Source organism: Oncorhynchus kisutch, linkage group LG13, assembly GCF_002021735.2.
Source record: "Oncorhynchus kisutch isolate 150728-3 linkage group LG13, Okis_V2, whole genome shotgun sequence".
Taxonomy (NCBI): Eukaryota; Metazoa; Chordata; class Actinopteri; order Salmoniformes; family Salmonidae; genus Oncorhynchus; species Oncorhynchus kisutch.
This window is the reverse complement of record NC_034186.2, coordinates 32,731,129-32,744,153: the sequence shown is the minus strand read 5'-3', so window position 1 is coordinate 32,744,153 and position 13,025 is coordinate 32,731,129. Positions and strand designations below refer to the sequence as shown.

Sequence of the window (13,025 nt, the reverse complement as noted above, 5' to 3'; positions counted from 1 at the left end):
CCTTCTGGATGGTAGCTGGATGGCAGTGGCTCGGGTGGTTGTTGTCCTTTATCATCTTTTTGGCCTTCTTGTGACATCGGGTGCTGTAGATGTCCTGGAGGGTAGGTAGTTTGCCCCCGGTGCTGTGTTGTGCAGACCGCACCACCCTCTGGAGAGCTCTGCAGTTATGGGCGGTGCAGTTGCTGTACCAGGCGGTGATGCAGCCTGGCAGGATGCTCTCAATTGTGCATCTGTAAAAGTTTGTGAGGGTTTTAGGTGACAAAGCCACATTTCTTCAGCCTCCTCAGGTTGAAGAGGGCACTGTTGCACCTTCTTCACCACACTGTCTGTGTGGGTGGACCATTTCAGTTTGTCCGTTATGTGTATGTCGAGGAACTTAAAACTTTCCACTAGAGGTCGACCGATTAGGATTTTTCAACGCCGATACCGATACAGATTATTGGAGGACCATAAAAAGCTGATACTTATTAATCGGGCAATTTTTATATGTGTGTATATATATATATATTTGTAATAATGACAATTACAACAATACTGAATGAACAATGAACACTTTTATTTTAACTTAATATAATACATAAATAAAATCTATTTAGTCTCAAATAAATAATGAAACATGTTCAATTTGGTTTAAATAATTCAAAAACACAGAGAAGTAAAAGTGCAATATGTGCTATGTAAAAAAGCTAACGTTTAAGTTCCTTGCTCAGAACATGAAAACATATGAAAGCTGGTTCAATATTCCCAGTTCTTCAATATTCCCAGTTAAGAAGTTTTAGGTTGTAGTTATTAAAGGAATTATGACGTGTCGACTATTTCTCTCTATACCATTTGTAATTCATATACTTTTGACTATTGGATGTTCTAATAGGCACTTTAGTGTTGCCAGCCTAATCTCAGGAGTTGATAGGCTTGAAGTCATAAACAGAGCTGTGATTCAAGCATTGCGAAGAGCTGCTGGAAAACGCATTAATGTTTGAATGAATGCTTACGAGCCTGCTGCCGCCTACCACCGCTAAGTCAGACTGCTCTATCAAATATCAAATCATAGACTTAATTATAATATAATAAACACAGATACGAGCCTTTGGTCATTAATTTAGTAAAATCCGGAAACTATCATTTCGAAAACCAAATTTTTATTCTTTCAGTGAAATACCGCACTGGAACCGTTCCGTATTTTATCAAACGGCAACCCTAAGTCTAAATATTGCTGTTACATTGCACAACCTTCAATGTTATGTCATTATTATGTAAAATTAGTTCGTAACGAGTCAGGCGGCCCAAACTGTTCCATATACCCTGACTCTGCGTGCAATGAACGCAAAAGAAAGTGACACAATTTCCCTAGTTAATATTGCCCGCTAACATAAATTTAATTTAACTAAATATGCAGGTTTAAAAATATATACTTCTGTCTATTGATTTTAAGAAAGGCATTGATGTTTATGATTAGGTACATTCGTGCAACGATTGTGCTTTTTTTGCGAACGTGCTTTTGTTAAATCATCCCCCGTTTGGCAAAGTAGACTGTGATTCGATGATAAATTAACAGACACCGCATTGATTAGATGCAACGCAGGACAAGCTAGTTAACTACACATGGTTGATGATATTACTAGGTTAACTAGTGATTATGTGAAGGTTGATTGTTTTTTATAAGATAAGTTTAGTGCTAGCTAGCAACTTACCATGGCTCCTAGCTGCACTCGCATAACAGGTGGTCAGCCTGCCACACAGTTTCCTCGTGGAATGCAATGTAATCGGCCATAATCGGCGTCCAAAAATGGCGGTAACCGATTGTTACGAAAACTTGAAATCGGCCCTAATTAATCGGGCATGGCCGATTAATCGGTCGACCTCTACTTTCCACCTTCTCCACTGCTGTCCCGTCGATGTGGATAGGGGGTTCTCCCTCTGCTGTTTCCTGAAGTCCACGATCATCTCTGTTTTGTGGATGTTGAGTGAAAGGTTGTTTTCCTGACACCACACGCTGAGTTGTTGGTAATCAACCCTACTACTGTTGTGTTGTCCTCAAACTTGATGATTGAGTTGGAGTGGACTGCATGGCCATGCAGTCATGGGTGAACAGGGAGTACAGGAGGGAGCTGAGCACGCACCCATGTGGGGCCCCAGTGTTGAGGATCAGCGAATTGGAGATGTTGTTTCCTACCTTCCCTACCTGGGGGCGGGCCCGTCAGAAAGTCCAGGACCCAATTGTACAGGGCTGGGTTGAGACCCAGGACCTTAATGATGAGCTTGGAGGGTACTATGGTGTTGAATGATGAGCTGTATGCATCGCGGAAGTTAGAGTAGCAGTGATCCTGTGTTTTGCCAGCGCGAGTGCTACAATCAATATGCTGATAGAATTTAGGTAGCCTTGTTCTCAAATTTGTTTTGTTAAAATCCCCAGCTACAATATATACAGCCTCAAGATATATGGTTTCCAGTTTGCATAAAGTCCAGTGAAGTTCCTTGAGGGCTGTCGTGGTATCGGCTTGAGGGGGGATATACACGGCTGTGACAATAACCAACAAGAATTCTCTTGGGAGATAATACGGTCTGCATTTAATTGTGAGGAATTCTAGGTCAGGTGAACAGAAGGACTTGAGTTTCTGTATGTTGTTACAATTACACTATGAATCGTTAATCATGAAACATACACCCCTGCCCTTCTTCTTCCCGGAGAGATGTTTATTTCTGTCGGCGCGATGTATAATGAATCCCGGTGGCTGTACAGACTCAGACAGTATATCCCGAGAGAGCCATGTTTCCGTGAAACAGAGTATTTTACAATCCCTGATGTATCTCTGAAAAGCAACCCGTGCCCTAATTTTGTCTACCTTGTTATCTAAAGACTGGACATTAGCGAATAATATACTCTGAAGTGGTGGGTGGTGTGCGCGCCTCCAAAATCTGACAAGAAGGCTGCTACGTCTTCCTCTTTTGGGTCAGCCTCTGGGATCAGTTCAAATGCCCTGGGTGGTTCAGACAAAGGATCCGCTTCGGGAAAGTTGTATTCCTGGTTGTAGTGCTTGTAAGTTGACGTAGCTCTGATATCCTATAGTTCTTCCCGGCTGTATGTAATAACGCTTAAGATTTTCTGGGCTAACAATGTAAGAAATAATACAAAAAAAATAAAGTACTGCAAAGTTTCCTAAGGACTATAAGCGAGGCGGCCCTCTCTGTCGGCGCCATCTTGTCCCCTTCTTGTCCCCATCTTGTTCCATTGATTAGTTATCTCCTAACTTTTTCCACACAGAGGCTCTATGACTGTAGCCTATTGCCACTTTGATGAATTCTGAATTCCGCCCGGATCCGTGAAGTCCTCTACCACAGTCTTTATTTTTTAAGGTTTAGATTTAGTGTTTCACTGACTGGTGGGTTTGTGCCCACCGGAGGCATAAACATGCAGAATGTTGGCTAGGACTGAATACAGATGAGCATTGACAGCAATCAGCAGTGCCAACGAATTGCTGTGTTTTACCCAGTAGCCTGCAGGACACGAATTATATTTACTTATTCTCAACATTCTATCATTTATTTAGGGTATTTCTCACTGCAGTGCTCGCCTCTCACTGTGGCCGCCTGAAGGAGCAAATCCAATCAGAGTTAACTCCTGGATAAATGTATATGTATTAGCCCTTGGGAAGTCTAAATTTATGCTGTGGCCTAGAGGCAAGTGGAGAAGAAGAGGAACCACTTCAGTTGGAATTGTCTTTGTGTTCCTCAGACAAGGGCTTAGGGAGAGAACAGGGTCAAAGGTCATGGGCAGGCACATATCTCTCTTTTAGTTACCTACTTTATAGAGGCCCTGAGATCTGTATCTGGTCCGTGGTGTGTGTGTGTCATGGTACATAGGTCTGATTTTTAGGCTACTGTTAACCATTTTGTGTACTCTAAATATAATAATTATTAACTTGTATGTTGGAGAAAGGAATAGCAGGACAGGACAGATTTAATTGGGTAACCATGACGAATAGTTTGGTTTACCAGCCAAGTGTCTGACACATTGAAATGTAATGAATAAGCCTAGATGCCCCATATGCAAGGCTATAGAGATGATTGATTTCAGATGGCGATATAGGATAGATAGATATAGGATAGATAGACACAGCAAAAACCTGTATATATTCAAATTGGCGAAGATGTTGAATAATTTATGTATAAAGAACATTGAATATAGATCATTGAGGAATTTGAGGAAAATTACATTTGCATTTCAGATTATCCCAAATCCTCATTGTCAGTCACTGCAGACTGGTAGTAATAGTGTAATGGCCCACTTCAACATGCAAAATCCGGACCATAACCAAATAAAACTTTCATGAATGGTTGACCAGAGAGGGATTAAGCACTCAAATCGGCTGTCTGACTACTAGTGACGGTTGCTCAACTGATTACGTTTTTCCCCCTGCAGACATTATTGGCCATGGTGATGCACTTTAATGTCATTTCTGAGAAGCTTGTAACAGAGACTACCAATGTTTAATTCTACAAATTAGCAAATGATTCTTACACCATATCAGGCACTTTACATATTTAATCTCAAACAAATATTATCTCAATGTCATCCCTTATTTCGTTGTCAGTGTAAATTAACCCTCCTCTCTGTCTCAACATTGTGGCGTTGTTGACATCAGATTTGTCACACATGGGCCTCAGATCACACAGTCTCCACTTTGTGCTGCATCAGGACTCTCTCCAGCCAGGTCTGAGAGCTGTCAGGGGCCAAAATCAAGCAGGCAGGGATGCATAGATGTTCCCCTGCCAGCGTCCCAGTAGATGCATGCGACCATTTATGAGATTAAAGCATGGGATGGCTGTGGTGGGATTATGCCAGGTGGACCAAAAGAGACGCAGTGCTCTGCTTGAGATGCACAGCAATTCAGTCATGATCAACTGGCACGACAGGGTGTGTGTGTGTGTGTGTGTGTGTGTGTGTGTGTGTGTGTGTGTGTGTGTGTGTGTGTGTGTGTGTGTGTGTGTGTGTGTGTGGTTTTCAGGAGAGGGTGGGAAAGAGTTGATGGTTGTATAGGGTATTGTTGCTCTCAATCTACACTCGTAGAAAAAAGGTTCCAAAAGGGTCCTTTGGCTGTCCCCGTAGGAGAACCCTTTTTGGTTTCAGGTAGAACCCATTTGGATTCCATGTAGAACTCTTTGTGGGAAGTAGTTTGGTTTCAGGGGTGGTGCAATTTTTTTGGCCAAATATATTTGAACAATTTCTTTTTAGGGGGTGCTGCACCACCCTCATCACCCTTACTTCCTGTGGCTATGTAGATACAGTAGCACCTTTTTTCTAAGAGTGTATGTTCATCATGCCCTGAATCAAAAGCTCAAGCTCCTATTCAACACTCCCAACATCTGCCTGATAATAACGTCCGTAGATCCTTAGTTACCATGACAAACTAGATTAGTATGTGCTCTCTTCCTCTGTGCTGTAGCGTATAAATGTAGCATAGAAATAATTCCTTACCAATATGCTTTGCATTCTCTATCCTACAATACCCCTGGGTGGTGGCCTGCAGGCTATGTGTAAACCTCCCTTGTGTGTGTCTGTTCTGTGTCTATGTACAGTATCTTTGTGTGCACGCGTCTGTGTGTCTCTATGCACATGGCTGAGAAAGGAGATGGAGTAGGTGTCTAATATCAGGCGACGGCTCAGCCTTTCTCTGAATACAGACGGCTGGCATTAGTCCACCGGGCGCGTCTGGCGACCTTTCACTGAGTCGGCCCCAGTGTCTACCCTGTCAACACCTGGCTGAGGAGCAGTGTCACTCCCCACACTGCGCCCCGGCGGTGATGTCACACTTTCCAAAATGTAAACTATCAAAATAAAGAAAGTCGAACACTCCATGTATAATCTCCCAGCAATTTAATGGGTATTTACCAACGTTTCGGGATCACTGTGCCTTCCTCAGGGTCTGCCAGGGTCTGCCAGGGTCTGCCAGGGTCTGAGGAAGGCACAGTGATGCCGAAACGTTGGTAAAAACACATTAAATTGCTGGGAGATTATACGTGGAGTGTGCGACTTTCTTTATTTTGATAGTTTGTAGTTTATTTGCCGGTAGTCAGCACCTCCACACAAACTATTATTCTGGGTGTGCGCTAGCTCATGTTTTTTTTTATCTACACTTTCCAAAATGGACATACCGTCACTGAATGGCCCCTCCCAGAGCCAAGGTGCCCGTAAAATGATGCAGCATTTAGAAATGACTCATGTCCTTTCCAGATGAAACTGTAGCCAGGGAGTAATGGGAGTGACGGTGTGTCTGGTGAGTGGAGATGTGGGGAGGAAGGCAAAAGAGCGGCTACTATCTTAAAACAGTGGCCCACATCCCAGATACATGCTCAACAATCCCATTGAAATGATCTACGAGATGAGTCACATGAGATGGATTTGTAGTGTTTACATTTTGATGTAACCTTTATTTAACTAGGAATATGCAGTGGTTTAAATGGAATCATTAATGCTGTGTTAGAGCCAATCTAATGTATATGTGTGGGCTGTAGAATAAGCTGCATGTACCGGTGGTTATGGGTCGAGATCTGCTGTTCTCAGATGGATTTTCCAATACAGTTGTGAATAATATTCATGGGATGTAAAGTAGTGTATGGTTGTAAACTGGATTATTTTACACTGGTGCACACAGAGCAATAGAGAGAAAGAAAGATGGGGGACAACAGAGAAAGAATAGGTCAACTTGAACACATTGGTAGTGTCTGTGGATGGAGAGAGAAGGAGCAGTCTGGTAGAGACAGATGCAGAGTGACTGAACATCATTCATTATCCCTGTTACAGTATGATAGGGTGCAGAGAAATCTATATCATTGTGTTCATTGTCATTATGTACTGTAACATAATGGCCTATATGGGACTGTGATCCACTGAAAGGGCTGCATTTTATTTGTTTGTCACTGTAAGTGAATTAACTTTATAGCTCCTGCAGGATACCCAGTTTACATTACGAAGAAACGCTGGAACATTGTTAAGCCCCTTTACTGTAGTAAACATCCTTAACAGTCTAGTGACAACAAACATCTCTGTGTCAGGGTTTTCGCTGCTGGTCATTCGAGTCAAGTGCAGGAGAGCAGAGAATAGGTGATCAGGTGACTTTGTTAGCCAAGAGCAACAAACAGACGGGAGCAAACAGCTACAAATCAATCCAACCGGCAAAAGTGACAAGCGTAAAATACCGTCAATAATATAACAATAAGGTTCACCAATAATTCCCCAAAAAGGGTACAGGCAATGCCCAGGGTGAAAAACCAGACTGGCGCGAAACAACAAACACAAAACAAAACAATTCCACACAAAGACATGGGGGCAACAGAGGAATATACAGTGGGAGAACAAGTATTTGATACACTGCCGATTTAGCAGATTTTCCTACTTACAAAGCATGTAGAGGTCTGTAATTTTTTATCATAGGTACACTTCAACTGTGAGAGACGGAATCTAAAACAAAAATCCAGAAAATCACATTGTAGGATTTTTAAGTAATTAATTAGCATTTTATTGCATGACATAAGTATTTGATACATCAGAAAAGCAGAACTTTGGTACAGAAACCTTTGTTTGCAATTACAGAGATCATACGTTTCATGTAGTTCTTACTGATATATATGCAGTGTGATTAGGGAATGTAAACCAGGTGTGCGGGGAACAAGACAAAACAAATGGAACAATGAAAAATGGAGCGGCGATGGCTAGAAGGACGGTGACGTCGAACGCCGCCCGAACAAGAAGGGGAGCCGACTTCGGCGGAAGTCGTGACACTCTGCCTGTGGTGGAAATGTGTTTCCTCCATCCACAGATCAGTGGTTAATCCAAACACAATTAAATATATTAAAGTGGAATGGCAAATCCTCCAGTTGGATTTATTTGCCTCTTCTAACCAAAGTTTCCAGTTAGTTAAGGTTAGACATTCTGAATGTCTTTTCCAGCCTTTTATTTCCCCTTCCAAGCATCTGACATGGCTTTTCTTTTCAATCACTTTTGCATGGTTCCATTTAGGTAGTTTGTCACCAACAGACATGTGTAGGCTGGCCACAATCATCTGTCCAGACATTTAATTTCTGATTGCAGAAATGACAGCCATTAGAGATAGATGTGATATGGGATGGAGAGTGCAGGTTCATGGACAAATAGTCAAAGTCAACATTATCTTTCAACGGCTGTCCAATCTAGATTTGCTCGCTACATTTTCTGTGGAAGTCTTGCAGATTGTATTAGCCTCTATTACGTGTATGTTGTGCCTTTGACTGTGGCTGGCAGAGCTCTAATTGGCTATGAATGGGCTTTGATTCGATTAGTGTGACACAGGGGGCAAGGTTGGCCACCCCTCATCTCCCTCGGCAGTAATCTGTCTCTTGAATAAACGCTGTAAGTGGGCTGGACTCTCTCCCCGCACCTGCTCCCTCACATAGCCAGCCAGAGCCAGACCTGTTCTGTCTGTCTGTCGAACACTGAGCAGCAAACAGGATATAGCCCACTAGCCACTATAGCCAGGAACTACATACCCATTTTCAATCATACCCATCACAGATAATACATAGATAGGCCTAGAGCTTCTCTATATGGAGTGCCGAAGGTTACATATATATAGCATTGTAAGGGATCTTCATAATGTTGGCATAGGTCTCAGGAACCTTGCTGTCTTACTGGTCCAATGAAAGATGTGATCCTATCTGCATACTGATGATGACTTGCTCGTTGTTATTCTGTGTGTCTGTCTTTGCATGTCTATGGATTAGGGAGGTGTGTCTGGGTGCTCAGGCGTGTGTGTCCCTGTGTCCCTGGCTTGTATGAATGTGTGTGCACACGACAAATCTGATTTATCAGTCTTGTCTCTCCTTGTTCGCTGTCAGCAGTCATTGAAATGCAGGCCACACGCCTGCCCCCTGCTCGCTGACTAAAATGGACGAGCGCTCACGAGCTGGCCAGGAGATTAGATGTTTAATGGGATTTAAGCCTGTTCTTCTCTGCAAGACGCTAGGCCTACCAGAGACACACAATATGATTTCTACTGGAATCCCTCCATTGTGTTTTTACTGGTTCACACTTTGCACTGCATATTAAATCACCTCAGAACAACCTGTTTGAAGTCTCGCTTCAGAAGCTATGCACTGTTTCAAAGTAAAGACATTTTAACACTTTGACACATGAGAGAGAGGCACGAGGAAGGAGTTTACGATAGGAGAATGCACAGTAAAAATGTCTGTCAAGTTAACAGTTCTGCTCTTCTCTTTACACAGCATGATCACGATCAGGCTCAATCATCCCTTTTTTTAAAATCTCCTCTCAAAGTTGTTTGATTCGATATAAAGGATTGCAAATACTCCTCATGCCAGTGCCACATACCGTGCAGAAGACTACAGGAAAACAGACAGACTACTGCTTGACTACCACACAACTAGTGAGCTTCTTGGCACACAGATCCTATTTCCCTTCTCTAGAATTGTAAGCTAAAAGAAGTGAGGAAATAAATAAATAAGTGAATAGAGATTTCTCTGCACTTTTCCCTCCTGCTGTAGTCAGGATTCATAAAAGATGCATGGATGTGATAGCATCTCTCGCTCCAGTTCCCGGGGCGGACAGCCAGGGCCAGGCAGAGGCAGGGCTTGAGCAGGGAACCCGTTTGTGAAGTGGCAGAGAGGGCTGGGGGGCAGACCACTCACCCCCATTCCCTCTACGCCTAACCCCCTCCTCAGGCTCACCCCCGCCTGCTTGGGGACTGGGGCTGCAGACTGCACTCTAAGCTGTCTGGCTCTTTCTCTCGTGTTTGTGTTTGTGTTTGTGTGTGTGTGTGTGTGTGTGTGTGTGTGTGTGTGTGTGTGAGTGTGAGTGGAAAGGTATAGAAGAATTTAACAAGAGAGTTTTTTGTGGAACTTGTCAGTAATACATATAGCAGCAAATACGCTTCATAGAAGATTCTTGTAATATCTGACTTATATTGGTGGTTAACATTTAGACACAACAGAAATGTTGTATGTATTATATAAAAAACATACAAGAGACATGTAAGCTAAGCCTTCTAAGGCACATGGGACATGCATGTTTCAAAGCACTTGCACTGTCTGATGTCATTGATACATGCAATGTGACACTTATTGAAAAAAGAAGCAAAGTCTGCCATGAGGAGGAGGAGGAGGGAGGGGGGGTGAAGAGGAGAGGAGAGGGGGAGAGGAGGGCGGAGAGGAGGAGGGGGAGAGGATGAGGAGAGAGGAGGACAGGAGGAGGGGGAGGAGGAGAAGGAGGTGGAGATGGAGGAGAATAGCAGGAGGGGAGGAGGAGGAGGGGAGAGGAGGAGGATAGGGAGAGGAGGAGGATAGGGAGAGGAGGAGGAGGAGGTGGAGAAGAGGAGGGTGGGGGGGAGGAGGAGGAGGAAAGGGGTAGAAGGAGAGGAGGAGAAGGAGTGAAGAGTACAGGAGGAGGGTAGGAGAATAGCAGGAGGGGAGGAGGAGGAGGATAGGGAGAGGAGGAGGAGGAGGAAAGGGGAGGAGGAGAGAAGAGGACAGGAGGAGGAGGACAGGTGGAGGAGGGGAGGAGAATAGCAGGAGGGGAAGAGGAGAGGGCGAGAAGTGGATGACATGAGGAGGGGGAGAATGAGGAATGACCGATAGCAGCAGTGAATATATTTAGTTATTAAGTGGAGATTTCTCAACAATCAGTCTCACGATAGCACATTGGTATTAGTCTGTGACAAATACCAAAGCTTAACAGGGCGTGGCTTGGCTAAGACCTTGGATAGGAGACCAAAAGTGTAGTTGTAGGTAAACCAGCTGTCCAGTAGGAAGTGCTTCCCAGCCTTAAACACGGAAACTCATAAATTAAAATGTATATACAAATGTTTATTTTTCTTATAGTAATTGTCATGTTTTTTATATGTTGACTTGTGAAACCTATAAGGAAAGCATTTGTTTTGTAGAGGTTACATTCTCAGAACATACACTTTTCCTATAATATTCATATATGGTTCATATAATTCATGAATATGGTCTCAAATATGTCATACCATATCATGTATTCAATTGTGTATGTCATATAAGGCTTATAAGTTAACACATATACACCACGGACATATAAGGAAAAACATATAAAATCTTACCAGAGCCTTAGTAGATGACTTATTATATTTTTGTACAAATAATCTTCTTCTGCCATTCAAGAAGTAATCCCCTGTGGCTCAGTTGGTAGAGCATAGCACATGCAATGCCAGGGTTGTGGGTTTGATTCCCACCAGAGACTAGTATGAAAATGTACAGAATGCATTCACTACTGTAAGTTACTCCAGATAGTTTGTTTTACATGTTAGTCAATTAGCAGATGCTCTTATCCAGAGTGAGTTACAGGAGCAATTAGGGTGAAATGCTTTGCGCAAAGGCACATCGACAGATTTTTCACCTAGTCGGCTCAGGGATTCAAACCAGCAACCTTTCGGTTACTGGCCTAATGCTCTTAGAGCCTCTCTAAAATCTACTCTTTAGTATTAAGTGGATAAAACCCTAAACATGTCCTCTCCTCTGTCTTGTCCCTAGGTGAGCACCTGCGGATCTGTCCCCAGGGGTACACCTGCTGTACCAGTGCCATGGAGGAGACCCTGTCCAACCTGAGTCGCAGGGAGTTTGAGGGGCTGGTCAGAGAGGCAGGACGCTCGCTACAGGCCTCCCTCAACACACAGTACAGGAGCTTCGACAGTGAGTAGCCACAGAGAACTCATACTCTCCGCTATACTGACAATACACACACAGATGCATGCACTTACACACAAACCCTCATAAAATGAACATGGGCATCTACTCTGTCTGTCAGTTGTTTAACGAGAAGATATGGCAAGTGTTGACGTGGTCTCAGATAAATAAACAAACCAAATAAATGTCCACACGTCAGAAAGACACGCTGAGCTGTCAACCTGAAGGGGAAAGGAGGTCACTAGACATTGGGATAATAACACTAGACATTGGGATAATAACACTAGACATTGGGAATTGTGTATTTGTGTCAAAATGCTGATACTTCCTGACATTTCTTAAGCGCTGCCTGTCTTGACACCAGCCTCAAGTCTGTAATTGCGTGCAATCTTTTCAACAACTGGATGACCTTGATAGTGTCCTTGACTTGTTCTGCGAAGACATTACTGCAATCTTTGACCCATCACTAATAAACTCTATTTATATAAATGGATCAAAATAGTCCTGAGGCTCCAGCTACAGTAGCACTATGGAGCCGGAGGATACTGTACCCAGATGACAGCAACTGATGACGCCTGAAACAAGGCTGTTTGCTCGGGAAAATAAATCTCCCACAAAGTAATCTGGGCATCCATCCATCCATCTGATTAACATAAGATTAAAACAGGATGTGGGGATGATGGCATGCAGTCATATTTCCTGTCTTGATGGGCCCTAGCTGTCATCAGAGTGGTAGAGACAGAGACAGGTAGACATAGACAGGAGAGGGGAAGGTGGGCCGCTGGGAGACAGAGTTATGATTGGCTGTGGTAATGAGTCAGGGAACATAGTAGACACTGTGGTGTGGAAGAGGGAGGGGTGAAATGTGATAAGCTGCCCCCCCTCCTCCACCCCATCTACCCCCACAGGCCGGGATGCTGGCCCTGCTAATGAGCATTTGACCCAATGAGGAGAGTGGCTGCCAGAAGCATCACATCACCACACATCAGAGTAATGAGACAGAGACAGAGAGAGAGAGAGAGAGAGAGGGAGAGAAGGGCAGAGAAAGAGAAGGGTAAAGCAGGTAGGTAGTGGAAGAGAGAGGAACAGAAAGAGGGAGAGAGGGGAATGATGGATTGATTAGAGTTAGTGGAGGGCGATATAGAGAAAGATAGAAAAAAGAGAAAGTGAAAAGGGAGGAGAGAATAAAGAGAAAGAGGGGTTGTGAAAGGGTATGGTGATATGAATCAGGCAGTGTGTGTCAGATGGGGAGTTCCAGTACATTTTACTCCTGCTTTCTATACTTTCTAAACGGCTGGGCTGCTCTGATTTACGGAGTGAGATAAAATCTT

General features: G+C 43.5%; 1 protein-coding gene across 2 annotated transcripts in view; it reads left to right on the top strand.

The window, feature by feature from the left end:
* The window catches only part of gpc1a (glypican 1a), a 75,674-nt gene that overhangs the window by 43,483 nt on the left and 19,166 nt on the right, over positions 1-13,025 (top strand). For both annotated transcript variants that reach the window (XM_020499077.2, XM_020499076.2), the window contains one exon: positions 11,542-11,700. In XM_020499077.2, the coding sequence (XP_020354666.1) occupies positions 11,592-11,700 (109 nt within the window). In that variant the 5' untranslated portion in view covers positions 11,542-11,591. The remainder of the gene's footprint in view (positions 1-11,541; positions 11,701-13,025) is intronic.